This window comes from Panthera leo, chromosome C1 (assembly GCF_018350215.1).
Source record: "Panthera leo isolate Ple1 chromosome C1, P.leo_Ple1_pat1.1, whole genome shotgun sequence".
Taxonomy (NCBI): domain Eukaryota; kingdom Metazoa; phylum Chordata; class Mammalia; order Carnivora; family Felidae; genus Panthera; species Panthera leo.
The window spans coordinates 126,426,005-126,447,230 of record NC_056686.1 but is presented as its reverse complement, the minus strand read 5'-3'; the positions used below and the strand labels follow the sequence as shown (position 1 = coordinate 126,447,230).

The 21,226-nt window shown below is 36.5% G+C and overlaps 1 protein-coding gene across 1 annotated transcript in view; it reads right to left on the bottom strand.

Moving 5' to 3' along the window:
* The window catches only part of UBXN4 (UBX domain protein 4), a 44,291-nt gene that overhangs the window by 21,959 nt on the left and 1,106 nt on the right, over nucleotides 1-21,226 (bottom strand). Inside the window, exons 2-6 of the mRNA XM_042948586.1 lie at nucleotides 13,134-13,236; nucleotides 9,849-9,877; nucleotides 9,229-9,347; nucleotides 8,457-8,631; nucleotides 173-266 (exon numbers count right to left, since the gene is read on the bottom strand). Coding sequence (XP_042804520.1) covers nucleotides 173-266; nucleotides 8,457-8,631; nucleotides 9,229-9,347; nucleotides 9,849-9,877; nucleotides 13,134-13,236 — 520 coding nt within the window. The remainder of the gene's footprint in view (nucleotides 1-172; nucleotides 267-8,456; nucleotides 8,632-9,228; nucleotides 9,348-9,848; nucleotides 9,878-13,133; nucleotides 13,237-21,226) is intronic.

Below are 21,226 nucleotides of genomic sequence, written 5' to 3'. Positions count from 1 at the left end.
TTTACTTCTAGAATGTAGTCTTTATGGATACAATTAAGTTGGTCAGGTAATAAAAAATTTCAACCCAGGATTCTGAAACTTCATTTGTGAAATTTTAGCTTTTATTCAAATTAATGAAATAACTGAAAACCACTGTCTTTTCAAAATACTATTTGCAAAAATAAAAGCAAACCTTTCCACTCTGACAGTCAGGTCCTCTGGAGGTCTCTGATTTGAACATCCACCAGGCTCCTGAGATGGACTGGCATGGCCTGAACTCTCTCCTCCTTAGTTATTTAATAAAAAGAAATAAGAAAATATTGCATTTAATGCCGATTTTTAAGAAACATAAACATTTGGGTTACATTTGTTAATAATCTTCTTAAACATTACAAATTTTCCCTAAGAGTTGGAGAAGATAAGAAATGAGTGATTACGGGGCGCCTGCGTGGCTCAGTCGGTTAAGCGTCCGACTTCAGCTCAGGTCACGGTCTCACGGTCCGTGAGTTCGAGCCCCGAGTCAGACTCTGGACTGATGGCTCAGAGCCTGGAGCCTGCTTCCAATTCTGTGTCTCCTTCTCTCTCTGCCCCTCCCCGTTCATGCTCTGTCTCTCTCTGTCTCAAAAATAAATAAACGTTAAAAAAAAAAAAAAAAATTAAAAAAAAAAAAAAAAAAAGAAATGAGTGATTACTAGGGCACCTGGCTTGCTCAGTCAGTAGAGCATGCAACTCTTGATCTCAGGGTCATGAGTTTGAGCCCCACGTTGGGTGCAGGGTTTACTTTAAAAAAAAAAAAAAAAGAGGGGCCTGGATGGCTCACTTGGTTAAGCATCAGACTCTTGGTTTTGGCTCAGGTCATGATCTCACGGTTCATTTGTTCAAGCTCCCGCTGACAGCTTGGAGCCTGCTTGGAATTCTCTCTCTCTAATTCTGACATTTGGGTCCACATATAATAGAATATAAGTGGGAAACAAGGCAGCTGAGGGCCACCAAGGTCAGGAAGAAGGAAATAATAAATATGAGAACAAAAATAAATGAAATAGAAACTGAAAATACCAACAGAACAGATAAATGAAAGCAGGAGCTGGTTCTTTGAAAAAACAAAAACAAAAACAAAAACCAATACAACTGATTAACTTCTAGCCAGACTTAACAAAAAAAAAGCAAGAACTCTGGGGTGCCTGACTGCCTCAGTCAGTTAAGCATCCGACTCCTGATTTTGGCTCAGGTTATGATGATCTTATGTAAGCGTTCATGGAACTGAGCCCCACATCGGGCTCTACACTGACAGCATGGAGCCTGCTTTGGATTCTCTCTCTCCCTCTGTCACTATCCCTCCCCTGCTCATGCTCTCTCACTCTTTCTCAAAATAAATAAATAAACATAAAAGAAAAGAGAGAGAGAGAGAGGCGCACCTGGGTGGCTCAAAAAACTGAGCGTCTGACTTTGGCTCAGGTCATGATCTCACAGTTCGTGGGTTTGAGCCCTGCATTGGGTTCTGTGCCGACACAGATTTGGATTCTGTGATTCCCTCTCTCTCTGCCCCTCCACCACTTGCACTCTGTCTTTGTCTCTCAAATATGAATAAACATTTAAAAAATTAAAAAAAAAAGAGAGAGAAAGGACTCAAAATCACAAAGTGAGAAAAGAGAAATAACAACCAACATCATATAAATACAAACAATTATAAGAGAATATTATAAAAAATTATATGCCAACTAATTGGACAACCTAGAAGAAGTGGATAAATTTCCAGAAACATATAAACCACTAAAACAGAAACAGGAAGAAACAGAAAATTTGATCAGACTGATGACCAGCAAAGAAATTGAATCAGTAATCAAAACTTTCCCAAGAAACAAAAGTCCAGAACCAGATGACTTAACAGGCAAATTCTACCAAACGTTTAAAGAAGAGTTCATACCTATTCTCAAACTATTCTAAAAACTAGAAAAGGAAGGAAAACTTCCAAATTCATTCTATGAGGCTAGCATTACCTGATACCAAAACGCAATAAAGACAACACACAAAAAAAGAGAACTATAGGCAACTATCTCTGATGAACACAGATGCAAATATCCTCAACAAAATACTAGCAAACTGAATTCAACAACACACTAAAAAACAAAAAACAAAAAACGTATCATTCACCAGTGGACACCTGGCTGGCTCAGTCAGTAGAGCATGTGACTCTTGATCTTGGCGTAATGAGTTCAAGCCCCACATGGGGATAAAGTTTACATTAAAAAAAAAAAAAAATCATTCACCATCATCACGGTCAGATTTATTCATGGGTTGTAAGGGTGGTTCAATATTGCAAATCAATCAACATGATACACCACATCAGTAAATACAAGAACAATATGATCATTTCAATAGACACAGAAAGAGCATGTGACAAAGTATATCCATTCATAATAAAAACCCTCAACAAAGCAGGTCTAAAAGAAACATACTTCAACATAATAAAGGCCATGTTATTCATGGGTTGTAAGGGTGGTTCAATATTGCAAATCAATCAACGTGATACACCACATCAGTAAGTACAAGAACAATATGATCATTTCAACAGACACAGAAAGAGCATGTGACAAAGTATATCCATTCATAATAAAAACCCTCAACAAAGTAGGTCTAAAAGGAACATACTTCAACATAATAAAGGCCATATAGAAAAAAACCCACAGTTAACATCATCCTTAATGGGGAAAAAGCTTTTCCCCTAAGGTCAGGGACAAGAGGATGTCACTCTCACCACTTTTTTTGTATTCCAAATCCTACCCACAGCAATCAGACAACAAAAAGAAATCAAAGGCATCCAAATCAGTAAGGAAGAAGTAAAACTTTCACTATTTGCAGATGATATGATACTAAATAGATAAAACCCAAAGCACTCCACCAAAAAACTGCTAGAACTGATAAATTAATTCAGTAAATTCTGAGGAAATAAGATCATTGTACAGAAATGTGCTACATTTCTGTGCACCAATAATGAGCAGCAGAAAGAGAAATTAAGAACACAATCCCTTTTACAACTACACAAAAACTAACAAGACATCTAGGAATAAAGCTACCCAAAGATGTAAAAGATGAGTACTCTGAAAACTGTAAAACACTGATGAAAGAAATAGAAAAAGACACAAAGAAATGGGAAGGCATTCCATGCTCATGGAGTGGGAAGAACAAAAATTGTTAAAATGTCTACACTACCCAAAGCAACTGACATATTTAACGCAGTCCCTATCAAAATACCAACAGCATTTTTCACAGAATCCTGTGAAACAATCTTAAAATTTTTATGCAAACACAAGAGACCTCAAATAGCCAAAACAATCTTGAAAAAGAAAAGCAAAGCTGGAGGCATCACAATTCTGGATTTCAATATTACAAAGCTGTAATAATCAAAACAGTATGGTACTGGCACAAAAACAGACATACAGACCAATGAAACAGAATAGAAAACCCAGAAATAAATCCACAACTTTATGGTCAATTAATCTTCAACAAAGTAGGAAGAATATCCAATGGGAAAAAGAGTGTCTTCAACAAAACTCAGAAAACTGAACAGTTAACATGCGAAAGAAGGAAACCGGACCACTTTATTATACCATACAAAAAAATAAACTCAAAACAGATTAAAGACTCAAATATGAGACCTGAAACCATAAAAATCCTGGAAGGGAGCACAGGAAGTAGTTTCTCTGACATCAGCTGTAACATCTTTCTAGATGTGTGTCCTGAGGCAAGGGAAACAAAAGCAAAAATAAACTGCTGGGACTACATCTAAATAAAAAGCTTCTGCAGAGCCAAATAAACAATCAACAAAACTAAACAATCTCCAGAATGGGATAAGAGATTTACAAATGACATATCTGATATATCTGATAAAGGACTAGTAACCAAAATATATAAAGCACTCATAAAACTCAACACCCCAAAAATGAATAATCCACTTAAAAAGTGGGCAAAACATATAAACAAACATTTATCCAAAGAAGTTATCAGGATGGCCAACAGATACATGAAAAGATGCTCATCATCATGCATCATCAGGAAAATGCAAATCAAAACTACAATGAAGTATCAGTCAGAATGGCCAAAATCAAAAAGAAACAAGTGTTGGCAAGGATGCAGAGAAAGGGAAACCCTTGTGCACTGTTGGTGGGAATGCAAACTGCTGCAGCCACTGTGGTAAACAGTTGGAAGTTAATCAAAAAGTTAAAATAGGGGCGCCTGGTGGCTCAGTTGGGTGTCCGACTCTTGGTTTCAGCTCAGGTCATGATCTCACGGTTCATGAGTTCGAGTCCTCTGCACAATCAGTACAGAGGTTGTTTGGCATTCTCTTTCTCTCTCTCTGCCCCACGTGCTCTCTCTCTCTCTCAAAATAAATAAATAACCTTAAAAAAAAAAAGTTAAAAATAGAACTATCCTATGATCCAGCAATTGTGCTACTGGGTATTTACTCAAAGAATACAAAAACACTAAATCAAAAAGATACATGCACCAAGAAAGACACTCTTAAGTAAAGAGAACAAACATGGTTACCAGAGGGGAGGTGGGTTGGGGGGATGGATAAAATAGATCATAGGGATTAAGAAATGCATTTGTGAAGAGCACCAGGTGATTAAAATAAAAATTTAGAAAAATAGGGGCACCTAGATGGCTCAGCTGGTTGAGCATCCAACTCCTGATTTCAGTTCTAGTCATGATCTTGCGGTGGTGGGATTAAACTGGGTGTGGAGCCTGCTTGGGATTCTCTCTCCTTCTTCCTTTGGCCCTCCCCCACTCACACTTTCTCTCCAAAAATAAATAAATTAAAAAAATACAGCAAAATCCAGACTGTAGGAAACTACAGAAAAAAATGAGAGTGGGAATCTATTTATGAAATGAAACAAACAAACAAAAAAAAGGACTCAACAATCAGTAGCAATATACTGGACTCCAAACAAACTGAAAAACTTAGTATAATGTAAATATTCCCTAGATAATTAATGGTAAAAAAGGATTGCTGTTAAACTGTGTAGGTTTCATAAGAGATAATGATATTATAGTTATTTTTTTTTAAGTTCTCATCTTTTAGATACTCCTATTTTAAAAATGAAATGATATAGTGCCTAAGATTTGTTCTAAATAATAAATGAAAAGGAAAGAGGAGTAGGGGACACAGATGAAACAATTTTGGCCATGAGTTGGTAATAGGTGAAGACAGGCAGTGGGTTCATGGAATTCATTACACTATTTTCTCGAGACTTTTGTATTAAGTCTGAAACTTTCCATAATGAAGTTAAAAAAAAAAAGCTACAAAGAACTGAGATTAGAGGTGCTACTCATACCTCAGGTAAGACAGAGTTTACAGTCGGAGAAGTTAAGTGCCTGCTGAAACAAAAGCATCAATATTCTTTACAGGAATATAAGAATCCTGAGTGTCTACAACAATGTACAAGATACAATCCAAAATTTCTAGACACACAATCTAACAGGAAAATGTGACTCATTCTCAGGGGAAAAGACAATCAACAAAGGCCTGTCTGTTATCTCAACCCAGAGATGAACTAGATACTGGCATTATCAGACAAGGACTTGAAAGCAGCCATTGTAACTCAATGAGGTAAAGGAAAATGAAATGAATTAAAAGATAAGTTGAATAAAATGTTGGAAAGGGTACTGAGGGATTGAGTATAATTTCTGTAACTTTGAATCACACTGTTTCAAAATAAAAAGTTAAAGGAAGAGGAGGAGATGTAAGGAAGAGTATGAAACTCCAGAACCATTTTACCTGCAAAATGATACAGCCACTTTGGAAGATGGCTTGGTGGCTTCTTACAAAACTAAACATAACTCTTACCACACAACCCAGCAACCACAACCTTGCTGTAAATAGCCAAAAAAAGTAAAAAAAAAAAAATTATGCTCACACAGAAACCTACACATAGATGCTTACAGAAGCTTTATTCATAATTGCTAAAACTTGCGAAACCAAAATGTCCTTCAGTAGGTGAATGGATTAATAAACTGTGGTATATCTAGACAATGGAATATTATTCAGCTCTAAAAAGAAATGAGCTATCAAGTGATGAAAAGACATGAAGGAAGATTAAATGTATATTACTAAGTAAAGGAAGCCAATCTGAAAAGACTACTATATGACATTCTGGAAAAAGCAAAACCATGGAGACAGTAAAAATATCACTGTGGATGAAAAGGCGGAACACAGAGGACATTTAGTGCAGGAAAAATACTTTGTGCTATACTTATGGATACACGTCATTATACACTTGCCCAGACTCATGGAATGCACACCACCAAGAGAAAACTGTATTGTAAACTATGGACTTTGCCTGATTATGATGTGTCAAATGTGGGTTCATTAGTTCTAACAAATGTACCACTTTGGTGGGGGATGTAGACAGTGGGGCAGGAGGTATACACAAAATCTGTACCTTCCTCTTAATTTTCCTGTAAACCTAAAACTGCTCTAAAAAAAATCTACTAAAAAATGGTTAACTTAAAGAAAAGAGTATAAATATATTACCTAATTTTATATAAAATAAAAATTTACTAGGGCACCTGCCTGGCTCACTTATGACTCTTGATATCAGGGTTCTATGGTTAAGCCCCACAATGGGTGTAGAGATTACTTAAAAATAAATATAGAATAGAATAAAAATTCACTAGATGTGCTCAAGAGCAGAAAGAGATGATAAAGAAGCCAGTGAACTTAGAGATCAACAAAATTATCCGATCTAAATAGAGGAATAAAAAAGAAAAAATAAAGAAAAAATAAACCTGTGGGATAGTATCAAGAAGTCTAACATACATGTAATTATTTCTAGCAAGTTAAGAGAAAAAGAGAAAAATATCTGAATAAATAATGGCTCCGAATTCCCCAAATTTAGTGAAAGTTATACATTTAGAGATCTAAGCTTAGCAAAACCCAAGCAGAATAAATACAAAGAAAAACACATCTAGGCATTTTATAGTCAAATGGATGAAAATCAAAGAGAAAAGCCTGAAGGCAGAGAGAAAAGCAATACATTCCATATATGGGGAAACAATGCTGACAGAAACTTCTCATCAGAAAACTATGGAGACGAGAAGATCTTTAAAGTGCTGAAAAAAAAAAAAAAAACAACAACTGTAAACTCCAAATTTTGTATCTAGCAAAAATATCCTTCCAGAATGAAGATAAAGCAGACACTTTCATTTTTCAGAGAGGAAGAGAAGTATTTTGCCAAAAGACCTGTAAAACAGGAAATGCTAAGGGAAATTTTTCAGGCTGAAAGAAAATGATAACCAGAGGAAAACATATTCAAAAAGGAATGAAGAATTTGGCAATGATAAATATCCAGGTAAATGTAAAGGTAAGTATCCTACTGTAGAGCTAACCAGGCTACATTCACAATAGTGTCCCCTAGTTCTGTAGGCATCCAGAATTTGCGTGATCTATAGATGTAAAACCTCAAAATGTGGCTACTGATAGAGAACCTGGTAGCTCTTCAAATATTCAAAACCTGTTAATGTTTAACTTCATAAGTCGCACTAAAGTTAATGAGAAATTACAGGGCATCAAATTTCATCTCAATATGAAGAAGAATTTTTCTAAAAACCAGGGCTTTGACAATAAGCTTCCTTGCAAGGAAATGAGCTTCCTGTCATTAAATATCAAATAGAGGCTATTTGGGATGCTAGAGTAGGATCATCTCTTAGGATACTAATCTGTTAACTTCTTGACTTATCTAACGCTACGCTGTCTAATACAAGCTATATTACACCAAACAACTCTGAACACAATCCCCATTCTATAGTATAAAATTTCTCTTTTGCCTCTATCAACCCCACTGTAGTCACATCTCTTATTTCCACAAGCTCTATTTTACAATGATCTTTTAATTCTAATTCTAAAATGCAAATACTATTCTTTAAATGTATACATATCTTATAGGTTATAAAAACAATTCCAAATACATCAGTTCATTTGAACCTTTCAAAATACTCTAGCTGGAAAGTTATTTGTAAAACTGCTAAGAACACAGGGACAGAAAAAAAAAAAAAATGCCACTATATGACCAACACCTATATTTAAGACAATCTTTAAATTTTAAGTTAAATGAATGTGACAGGGAAGAAACACAGTATTTTTATTTTTAAGGATATTAATTCCAGGCCTTTAAAATGAAGTGAAGGGGGGCGCCTGGGTGGCTCAGTCGGTTAAGCGGCCGACTTCGGCTCAGGTCATGATCTCGCGGTCCGTGAGTTCAAGCCCCGCGTCGGGCTCTGTGCTGACCGCTCAGAGCCTGGAGCCTGTTTCAGATTCTGTGTCTCCCTCTCTCTGACCCTCCCCCGTTCATGCTCTGTCTCTCTCTGTCTCAAAAATAAAATAAACGTTAAAAAAATAATAATAAATAAAAAAAATAAAAAAAATAAAATGAAGTAAAGGAATACTTCTACTGTACCCAAAAGGGTACACTAAAAATTACCTGTTGCAGAATCTGACTTTGTATCAGAAGTGGGTGGTATCTCACAAGGCTCTACATTTCTGGACTGAGAGTTTTCAGAAGTGTTGTTAGGTTCCAATGATGTGGATGGAGTAGAGACTGAACTTTCTGACGGGCTGCCATTTGCCACTGATGTTTCACCTTTTAATGAGTGCATCTAGGGAGAAACCACATTGTAATTTAATGAACAGATAAGAATCTAAATTTACCAAGGCAGATTAGACCAAAATATGAGTAAGTCAACTGTCTCTATAGGAGGGAAAAGTACTAAATTTTCTAAGTAGATGGATCCAGATTGTATAATCCTAAACATGGCATAATCACACTGATCACACTGTGGAATTCAACTACAATGTGAGAAGAGCATAAAAAGGTTTTTAAACACTGTTGATTTTTCTTCCAATTAGAATTGAAGGAAAAAAGTTTCAAGCTATATTAGCCATTTGCCCAAATTGACAGTTCCTTAAAATGTGTCAAGCAGTACAGTTTGGGACCTTAATGTTCAATCTCTCTTTTGCAACAAAGTAATAGTGTAAAGAGAAGGGAGAGTAAGAAGTCACTCATTAGGCATAGGTACCTATAACTTCATAATGCTATTTTCAAACCAATCCAGGAAAACAGTATTTTCTACCTTTCAAGTTTAATGGCATAGCAGGTTCCTGAATATACAGAGCAACTCCAAAAATATTCTAATGTCAAATTTCTGACATATCATTTTCCCATGTTTATATAAATAAATTCTCTTCCTTCTCACCTGCCGGACTTTGTGAATTCTGGTAACAAGTTCATCTGCAGAAACACTTCCTGCTATTACTTCCAAGGGAATTCCACTGTCTCCAATAAAGAAACTGGATGGAACACACACTACAGGATCTGTACAATTTAATTAAGTCTAATGATTCGTGAAAAAACAAGGGGATAATTTTATGAAATGCTACTGATAACAAAGCAAATCTTTGTGAATTTCACCGTGTAATCAGCTAACATGTTTACTAAAAAATTTCAACTACGGTATCACTATGCTTGTCATGCATGTGATAAGTAAACTGATTTATGATTTATCTGTACTGCCTATCTGAAACATCCATTACATTCCATCTATTGTAAATTTTACATCTTGCCTCTTGACAATTATTTCTAACATTCCAAACTGCTCCATATTGCTTTCCAGATATTGACAATAAGACTCCCTATAATCCCATTTGCTACAACGTATTATCTCAAAGGACACTTAGTAGTATAAAGTTCCTCAAAGCAAGAATGCATGAGCTCCTAAATAGAAATGAGTAATTTCTAAATTTCGTGAATTAACCAAAAGAAAGGTAAATCCTCAAGCAAAATATTTATCAAACCAATTCTTCATTGAAAGGATACAGATTTGTGAAAATTGTAAGCAGGCTTCACTGTAAAACAAAATCAAACAGAAAATCACTAGATGCATTCAAATATTTCCCCCCAAATATCCAGTTGTTTTTACAGAAATTTACTCTACCAATTAAAAGTATTTCTCTGAAACTACTAGTTCCTTTCATAGTCATCAGCTGGAAGGAGAAAAGTGCAATTCTTGTCTTACAGACCTTTCCCGGTATGTTTTATAATTTTCAGATTAAAGAGCCACTTATTCTTGCAACACACAAACTGGTGGCTGGATCTGATGGCTAAAAATCAAGCTGGTATCTGCCATGATGCTTTCTCAGCAGCAAGTGTATCTGAATACAGCATCTTGCCTTGTAACAAAAGATATTAATGCTTATGATTTACTTCTGCAAATGATAACATAATACTTTGTAAAAATAAAGGATTCAAAACAACCTAAATATCTACCAGTAAAAACTAATTATGCAATCATTAAAAAGGTACAAAAAAGTATGTCAAAATGCTACCACTTTTGTAAAAAAAAAAAAAAAAGTAAATAAACAAGAATTTAAAAAGGGGAGGAAAATGCGTTTTCTTGATTTGGTTACTCCAGAGAAGGAAACTGGGTGGTTAGGGACAGGGACAGGAGAGTCTTAACGTTATGATACAAGTAAGAGATACTGATCAATGCAAATGAATAATACCAAGAATCAAATTAATCTTTCCAAAAATTTACACCCATTTTCTGAATATAAAGCATGATTACCACAAAAACATCTGAAAATATAATAAAAAAGTATAAAGAAAAAAATTACCAAGTCCTACCTTCCCAGAAATAACCAATGTAAATTCTGATGTATTTCCTACCAATCTATTTTCAATGCAGGCTATCTCCATAAACTCATAGACACTAAAATGTTACTACAACATTAATTTCATTATTATTGTACAATACATAAAATTTACTATTCATAATTTAAAAGACACATTAGATTCTATTATCAGGCAGTCTATAATGAAACAAAACTCAACCATCACTATACACAGGTATCCCTGCATCTACTTTTAGAAATTTGTTTAAAAAAAAATTTTTTTTTGTTTTTAAAAATACCAGATACATCAGTCTGTATATAACCTCAAGAATTCTGATTTTCTCATTTCTTCCACATTTCCAATACCCCTACATTCCTCCTACTATTTCTGGTGCTACTGGAAGATAATGGAAAACATAAATGACAGGATATACATTAAAATGGTAAGATTCTTTTTTTTTAAAGTATTATATAGCTCAATAAATACATAGTTGAATAACTGCTGCTCTGAGGCAAACCACTATGATTTGTTTCATGAAATTTTTAATATTGGAAAATTTTTACTAAAAAATTTACAAACTTACAGGTAAATTTCCAAATATTTTAATCTTGGCAGTAATTTTCAAACATCATTCATTCTGATATTATCAATATCAAAATGAAAGGAATACCACTTTGTAGTTGCTAACAAATTAATGTTTCTAGGCGCTGATCATTGATGCCTACTGCTAACATCATAAAGTAAGACAAGAGGTCATTATATGCTTTCATAATGGAAGAATGGAAGACATACCACCATTTATGAAGTAGTCTTGATGGAAAAAAAAATCTAACTTGAATCCAACTGTTGATTTACAAGCAACAGAGGACAGAGAAATGAACTACATGAGACTAACAGGGATGCAGTCAACAATAATCCACATGGCAGGAAACTAAAGAACGAATGACCTGTTTCTCCAAAAACTAAATTACAAAGAAAAAACATACGGGGTGGGGGGGGGGGGGGGCGCGCGCAGGGGAGAGCCTTGAAAAAGATCAACACATCACAATGTGTGGACCTTGATAGATCCTGAACCAAACAAACTGTAATAAATTAAGAATACAACTATGGCATAGATGAGATAAGTGAAAATGTGAAAAATAGCTGGATATTTGCTATTAAGAAACTATCACTTATTTGCTTTGAAGTATTACAGTTATGTTAAAATATTTAGTTTTTTGCATGCTAAATTTATGTTAATTCATGTTAAAAAACTTATTTTTTAAAGACACACTAAGATATAGGTGAAGTGATGTGATGACTGAGATTTGCTTCAAAATTATATGGGATGAGTGGTAACGGGTGACTGAAACAAGACTGACTATAAGTTAATCACCAAAGTAGTTGACAAGTATGTGGGACTTCACTGCACTACTCACTTACTTTTGTATGTCTGAAATTTTCTACAAAACATTTTTAAAGGGAAGAGATGGAATGGATTAACAAAAAATACTTGTGGATATTAGGTACTCTGAAGGACCTAAAAAGTACTTACTCCTATGCATATTGGTGCAGCCACTCTGGAAAACAGTGTGGAGGTTCCTCAGAAAATTAAAAATAGATCTACCCTACGACCCAGCAATAGCACTGCTAGGAATTTGCCCAAGGGATATAGGAGTGCTGATGCATAGGGGCACTTGTACCCCAATGTTTATAGCAGCACTTTCAACAATAGCCAAATTATGGAAAGAGCCTAAATGTCCATCAACTGATGAATGGATAAAGAAGCTGTGGTTTATATATACAATGGAATACTATGTGGCAATGAGAAAGAATGAAACATGGCATTTTGTAGCAATGTGGATGGAAATGGAGAGTGTTATGCTAAGTGAAATAAGTCATACAGAGAAAGACACATACCACATGTTTTCACTCTTATGTGGATCCTGAGAAACTTAACAGAAGACCATGGGGGAGGGGAAGGGGGAAAAAAAAAAAGAGAGGGAGGGAGGAAAACCATAAGAGACTCTTAAAAACTGAGAATAAACTGAGGGTTGATGGGGAGTGGGAGGGAGGGGAAAGTGGGTGATGGGCATTCAGGAAGGCACCTGTTGGGATGAGCACTGGGTGTTGTATGGAAACCAATTTGACAATAAATTTCATATTAAAAAAAAAGTACTATTCCTTTTGAATTAAACAGCCTTATTCCCAAAAACAGGACCCAAAAGAGTGGTCAACCGTTCAGAGATAATCAATATATAATTTACAGTTACTTCCATGTTCTTACAAGTTCTTTTGCATTCCTGGTGCATGTCACATAGCTGCTTGGTAAACCAGAACTTCAGAGTTTTTCAGTAAGATACATGATGTATTTGGATAATGGCAATCAGAATTTAAGGTCCCAATACGCCTTAGAGAAAAATCAACATTCTTATAGTCTAAGAGTATCACCATAAATCACAACAAAAGACAACGGTTATAATACTTAAAAAAATTAACACATAAGCAAACCTTTTGGTATCGATTTTAATAGCAACAAAACTGTCTGAAGATGCTTCTGTTACTTTCTCATCTTCCCAACTTGCAGCCATCTGTGTTGACTGCTCATCATCACCTGTAACACATTTCAAGGATATTTATAAGGCCAGTATCAGCTGATTCTTTTCCCCCAGAATGTGGAATTTCAAATAAAATATAATTGCACAAATACTATTTTCTATCAAATTTAAAAACAAAAACTTTCCCATAAAATGAAGAGCATGACTATGGCATTGCTAACATTATAAAAGTAATGAAAAACAGCTCAGGCTGCTAAGAAAAAAAAAAGTAGTAAGACATAATGAAAAAGAATGACACTATCTAGATTTCACAAAGTACTGTATTTTCTAAAAGAAGACATTCAAAGTATGATGCACATAGTATCACAATAATTGGAAGTCATAATAGAAACGTACAGGGGCTATTTTGCCTTTTGTACATGTAATTTTTTTTTTTGAGAGAGACAAAGAGTGTGTATGCATCGGTGAGGGGCAGGAGAGGGGTAGAGGGAAGGGGAGGGAGAGAGGGAGAGAGGGAGAAAGGGAGAGAGGGAGAGAGGGAGAAAGGGAGAGAGGGAGAAAGGGAGAAAGGGAGAAAGGGAGAGAGAGGGAGGGAGAGAGAGGGAGGGAGAGAGAGGGAGAGAGAGAGAATGAATCTTAAGCAGGCTTGACACTCAGCATGGACCCCTACACAGGGCTCTTGATCCCATGACCCTGGGATCATGACCTGAGCCAAAATCAAGAGTTAGACACTTTAACAACTGAGCCACCCAGGCGCCTCCGTACATGTGATTTTAGAAAATAAAAGCACAACACTCTTCCTTCATGGAGGACTTTTGTCAAGCTCAATGTCCCCCAACAGCACAGCATTACTCTCCAGAATTTCCCCAAGGTAGATAGATGCTGATGCAATTCTATTTGTGGTTTGGGACTTGCCTTTTATTTTAGGTATGATAATTATAAAAGTTATGCTGACCCAAAACTAATCTATAGTGACAGAATTCAGCACAGTGGCTACCTGGATGGCGGTGCTACTGACTGGGAAAGAGCATGAAGGAGCCTTCTGGGGGTGCTGGAAATACATCTTATCTGGATGAGAGTTACAAGTGTTTTAATAGTAAAAATGCACTGAGCTGCTCACTTAATCTTACTTAATATACCGTACATCACACTTCAGTGACAAAATGTTTTATGTTATACCTGTCAAGCCACTGCTTCCATTTTAGACTTGTAATATCTAGATTTTGACATAACCACTTAGTGGTGGGCAGACGAAAACTTACCTAAGTCAGATGAAATCTTTCCGAGATTAAGCAAAGTGCTTTCTCAAGCACTTTCAGGTGAACAACCTCTGCCAACTTACAGATTTAAAAAGTTCCCAGGCCACATTTTTTTTTTTTTGTTTTGTTTTACAAAAGTGAGATAATTCTCTATTCTTCTGTAAGCTGTTTTCTTCCCAAGTGCAGCCTTTCCCCAATTTAATCCACCCTCAGCATTCCTCACGTTGGTTAACTATTTAAGGTATCTCCATCCCTTCAGTTTTTAGGCCCAAAATTTTACTTATCCTTGACTTCAGTTGACTCTATCTCCAAAATATATCTAGAATGTAACTATTTCTTTCCACTTTCACTGCCACCACCCTGATTTAAGCTATACATATCACCTAGATGATTACAACAGCCTCCAAACTGATCTCCCTGTTCAATCTATTCCTTTTTTTTCCCCCAAAAAATCAATACAACCTTTACTGCACCTTTAAAATATCACAAATAAGCCTGAAAAATCATCTGGCATCTTTCTGTTTCTATAGCTGGACAACTGAGATCTTATTCATCAGCCTGAACTGTTCCTTTTTCATAAATGTAGATAACCTTCAAAAATTTTCTGATATCCTTGTTTTTTAACTGTTGTGACTTGCTGAATCAAAGCAGCTAGTTTGATACAAGTTCAATGTCATTTCCTTTGAGAATTAACTCACCTTTCTGAACCTGAGATACTGAACAAGCAATGCCAGACTCAGCCAAATCCTACAGATTTATTTTTCACCCAAGAAATTACAGATTTCAAAAAGAGAACAATTCTCCTGAAAAACAACATTGATGGGGAAGTGAGCATATACAGAACTGGTAACAGAAGCCCAGTGTAGCCTCCTTCATCATGTTTTTTTTTTTCTTTTTGAAGTAATTTCTATGCCCAACACGGGGCTTGAACTTACGACCCCAGGTCAACAGTCACCTGCTCTACCACCTGAGCCAGCCAGGCACCCCACTCCCGTCCCCCAGACCATGTTCTGTAAATGACTACAGAGAGTGCAAACAGTAGCCAGATTTTTTCTATTTCCCCACCATTTGTCAACATGGACCCTCTTCTTTTTCTTTTCAAAGAGACAGAGTTCTACACTGATGTGACTGAAGTCCCTTCGCAGGGTTCCTCTGGGGCCTTTCACAATAACTGTGCATCCTTTCAGAGTGGATGCCGACATTTTCTGGAATGTCGACAGTCTGCTGACTGCAGTAGATGTGGCAAAGCTGCTCAGTCTATTCTTAACACAGAAACTTTTGTTAAAAATTTCAGATCATATCAATCCTCTGCTCAAAATCCTACAATGGCTCCCAATTTCCCTCCAAGTAAAAGCCAAAGTCCCTGCAAATGGCCTCATGCCTCCAGTTACCTCTGTGACCTCATTTGTCTTCACTTTCTTCCTATTCTGCTAATATAAAAAACACTCTAAGGTCTTTGTACTAGTTGTTTCCTCTGCCTAGAATGTTCTTCCCTCAGATATTTACATGGTTAATGCTCAACCCTCTTAAGTCTCTGTTCAAATATTATCTTCTCAATAAAGCTTTCCCTACTCATACTTTAAAATGACAGCCTTAGGGTATCTGGATGGCTCATATGGTAAGTGTCCAACTCTTGATACTGGCTCAGGTCATGACCTTTTGGTCGTGAGATGGAGCCCTGTGTCCAGCTCTGCACTGAGAGTTAAGCCTGCTTGGGATTCTCTCTCTCCCTCTCGCTCTCTGCCCCTCCCCAGCTCATGCTCTCTCTCAAAATAAATTTAAAAAATTTTTAAATAAAAAATAATAGGGGCCCCTGGGTGACTCAGTAAAATGTCCGACTTCAGCCCAGGTCATGATCTCGTGGTCCGTAAGTTCAAGCCCCATGTCAGGCTCTGTGCTGACAGCTCAGAGCCTGGAGTCTGCTTCAGATTCCGTGTCTTCCTCTCTCTGCCCCTCCCCTGCTCGTGCTCTGTCTCTCTCTCTCTCTCAAAAATAAACATTAAAAAAATAAAATAAAATAAAATAAAATAAAATAAAATAAAGTAAAAAATAATAAAATGACAGCTTTTAGGGGTGCCTGACTGGTTTAGCTGGTGGAGCACATGACTCTTGATCTCACGGTCATGAGTTCAAGACCCACATTGGGCATAGAGCCTACTTTGAAAAAACAAAACAAAACAAAACATGACAGCTTTTATGGGCTCCTGGTTGGCTCAGTCAACAGAGCATGCAACTCTTGATCTCAGGGTCATGAATTCAAGCCCCACACTGGGCCTAGAGTTTACTTTAAAATAATAATAATGGGGCGCCTGGGTGGCTTAGTCGGTTAAGCACCCGACTTCGGCTCAGGTCATGATCTCGCAGTCCGGGAGTTCGAGTCCCGCGTTGGGCTCTGTGCTGACAGCTCAGAGCCTGGAGCCTGTTTCAGATTCTGTGTCACCCTCTCTCTGACCCTCCCCTGTTCATGCTCTGTCTCTCCCTGTCTCAAAAATAAATAAAACGTTAAAAAAATTTTTTTAAATAAATAAATAAAATAATAATAATAAATTAAATAAAATGACAGCCTTCAAACATTCCCAAAGCTCCCTAATTTCCTGGTCTCTTTTTCCCTGTAATACTTATTACCTTCTGATAAACTATGTGTTTTACTTATTATGTTTACTGTCTGTTTCCCTCAACTAGAATGCAGGTTCCAAGAGGGCAAGGATTGTTTTCCTTTTATTTACTAACATAATTCAAATGCCTACAATACAACTTGGCATATGTCAAGTACTTGGGATACAGCAGGGCCTCAATAAGTGTTTTGTGGAACAAACAGCTAAATTTCTGGTACAGTAAGTATCTTGGCATACCTACAATAATTGACTAATGCTGCACATTTGAGTATATTCTACGTGAAATGGGATCTAGGAACAGGAGCTTGAGAAATCTGGTCATGGAAAAGTAAACAGGGACTAGAATGCATTTACAGACTAGGACTAAAAAGAATGCCAGTAACAGTCTTCCAGATATTGAGGAAGCCAACTGGGAAAATTATCATTTGTAGTGACATCATTCAGAGCACATCTTCAAACACTATGGGGTGAGGAAATGTAAAATTCCAAGTAAATGACAAAATTATCAACCTAGAAAATAACTATATGGCAACATTCTTACTACAAACATGTCTTAGAGAAGGCTGTGAGGCATGAGAGATCCTTTTCATTCATTCTTTCATATGTTCACTATTTTATTCCATTCTTATTGTCCTAGGCATTGGCTATAATCTAAATGTGAAACAAAGGAAACATTGTTTGCCCTGGAGCTTAAAAATCTAACAGTACAAAAATGTACTTGTTGGCGCGCCTGGGTGGCTGAGTCGGTTAAGCATCCCACTCAGTTTCGGCTCGGGTCATGATCTCACAGCTTCATGAGTTCGAGCCTTGCATCAGGCTCTGTGCTGACAGTGTGAAGCCTGCTTGAGATTCTGTTTTCTTCTCTCTCTGCCCCTTCCCCACTCATGCTGTCTCTCTCTCAAAATAAATAAACTTAAAAAAATTAAAATTAAAAAAAGTACTTGTTTAGTAAACATTTATAATTATAGTAATAAATACTGTTAAAAAAAGAACAGATCTAGGAAAGAAAATAGTAAGACCCTTTTAGATTGGTCAGGGAAGGCTTCTCTGGGGCAACATTTAAGGTAAGACCTAAAGGATGAAAAAATTAAGCCATGGAGTTCACTAAGCCGGATTTTATGTGTAGGAAAAGGTCTGTGTGACTGGGAATGTCATGAACAAAAGGGAAAGCCAGACAGGAGACTAAAGAGTTGAGAGTCAAAGGTGACTCCACACTTCGGTTTATCCACCTGGATGTAAAAGTGGTGTCATTTACTAAAATGTAGAAAACTGGGGCGGGGAGAAAAACAGGTTCAGGCAGTAAATATACTTTTAAGCTTGAGAATCCTGTGAGGCATCTAAGTGGGGATGTCAAGTGGGTAGCTACAAGTATAGATTCGCTTGCTACTTCTGAGATTGGTACTTTTCATTATGTTGTACCATGTAGGTAGGGTCCCAAATATCACATCCCCACTAGCAATATCTGTCCATCATTCAGCCTAGTGGCAGCAACAGCTGCTTGACTAACAGAGATGTAAGGATGAATGGAATTACTTAACTCACTAAGAACTATATTAACTCTACGGAGCAAGATTATTAATTGCCAACTTCAGTATCTTTAGTTTCTTATTATTAAGAAGTATATAAACCATGCTATGGAGTTACATCAGCCTAAAATTTTAGCAAAAAACGCTGTATCCATGGTAGTATTCAGCAGTATCCAAAATAAAAGCACTTGAAAAGAACAATACAAGGGTGCCTGGCTGGCTCAGTTGGTAGAGCATGTGGCTCTTGATCTTGAGGTTGTGAATTCAAGTCCCACCTGGGTGTAGAGATTACTTAAAAATAAAAAAATCTAAAAAAAAAAATACAATCTCAGAAACAAAGAGATCTCTAACTTTATTTTACTATTGTAATAATTAGTACTACTGTTTCCATATGTTTGTTAATTAAATCTAGCATTTACTTCAAATTAACTGATTAGCCCAAAAGTGCCTCCTAGGAACATTTAGACATCTTCAATTGTGTGTTTTCCTAGTACAGCCAGGAATTCCAACCCAGAAAACATCAACTAGTCAAAATCTAAAAGCTTTTGTGGTCTATTTTAACCAAAAAAGGCAGTAAATAGTGTCTATCATGAAAATTTTAGCCCACTAGCAACACTACTCTGTGAACTGACACCTTTGCTTCAGGATCCTTGTCAGAATATTCTACCTTCCCAAGAATAAAATCAAAATCTTTTTCAGTTTTATTACTTTCAATTTGCATAGTCATAATACTTGGAAAATACTTGCTCTTGTCTGAACTGGTAGTAATCTCTCCAGTCTCAATCCCACAATTTTCTTTAATTCATCCATGAAAATTTCACTAAATATAAAGAACTTGCCTAAAGTGCTTCCCACTTGAGGGGTTTACATGAACCAAAGTATACCCTTAAGACCACTTCTTTCAGCCATAAAGACATCTTTTTAATTTTCTACTAAGTTGGTTTATTGTTGTTGAGGTCTCCCACCTAAGAAAATCATGAGTTCTGGTTATATCCTTTGATGTTATGAACAAAGCTCTAGGCAACACGTAAGTGTTGGGAGTTTCATGACCCCTGTCTATGTATTCCTGGAGTGAAACTAATTCTGCCTAGTGTTGGAGATTAACTTTCTAAAACTCTACAAAAGCCAACAGTATTTTGAACGGGTCAAGGGACAAACTCCTTTGACAGACTAATGGTCTTCCTGAAAACATTCAAGAAACATTCATCAGAGTCGTTGATATCCTAAAAGTATGTAACACATGCTCATCAGTAAAAAGTTAATTGAAGAATGTATATTTACACACAAAGCCCCAAAGATCTCTAACTTTATTTTACTATTGTAATAATTAGCACTACTGTTTCCATATGTTTGTTTATTAAATCTAGCATTTATTTCAAATTAACTGATTAACCCAAAAGTGCCTCCTAGAAACATTTAGACATCTTCAATTGTGTTTGTTTAAAAAATGACTACCATAATCCTAAATTTCCTATGACACCAATTTCAATAATACATGAAGTGTACAGTTGTTCAGTTTTTCTCAAGAAATAAAAGATTTTTGGGGCCCCGGGATGGCTTAGTCGGTTAAGGGACCGACTTCAGCTCAGGTCATGATCCCGAGGTTTGGGAGTTGGAGCCACTTAGGATTCTCTCTTTCCCCTTCTCTCTCTGGTCCTCCCCTGCTCCCTCTCTCAAAATAAATAAATAAACAACAAAAAAAAATAAGACTTTTTTTGAAGCTGCTAAAAAAATTTGTCAGGACAAGATAGAAATATTTTTTGTGACCCTGCTATGTGACCCATGTCACTTCACCACTGTGGACATATATTTCCTCATCTATAAAATGGGTAAAATAAAACCTATTCTACTTACACAAAAATCAACTGAGATTTTATGTGAAAAACAGAACTTAAATGTCATAAAACTATTAATGTACACTTTTTAAAACAAGTTTATTTTGACAGAGAGAAAAAGAGCATGAGTGGGGGAGGGGGAGAGAGGGAGGGAAGGAGAGAGGGAGAGAGGGAGACAGAGGGAGAGGGAGAGAGGGAGAGAGGGAGGGAGGGAGGGAGGGAGAGAGGGAGGGAGGGAGGGAGGGAGGGGGGGGAGAGAGAGAGAGAGAGAGAGAGAGAGAGAGAGAATCCCCGTGCTGTCAGCACAGACCCTGACTTGGGGCTGGATCCCACCGACCCTGAGATCACCACTTGGGCCAAAATCAAGAGTCTGACGCTTAAGTGACTGAGCCACCCAGGCACCCCAAAACTATTACTGTACTCTTAATAAGCACAGCTAAGTATCATTTAATTCTTCTTTCCTTTTTCATCCACTTTTTTTCCTTACAGTATCACAGCACTTATGTATGTAGACTATAAACTCTAAAACTGCATAAGAGGATATAAACTACTCAAACTCTTCTAATTAACACCACTAAGCTAAAAATCTGGCATAATTTAAAACAATTATAAATTTCAAATTTAATGTTAAGTGAAATTCCTATTTTAGCCTTTGTTCTTCATTGTGCTGCATCAAGTTATAGAGCTATTATCTAGTCTCTCCAAGTCATAAGTTAATAATTTGAGCATACCGTTATTAAACACAAATAGTTAAAATAATATAGTTCAAATGGTCACAAACACTAACTTGGTTCATGTAATGAGAATCAGC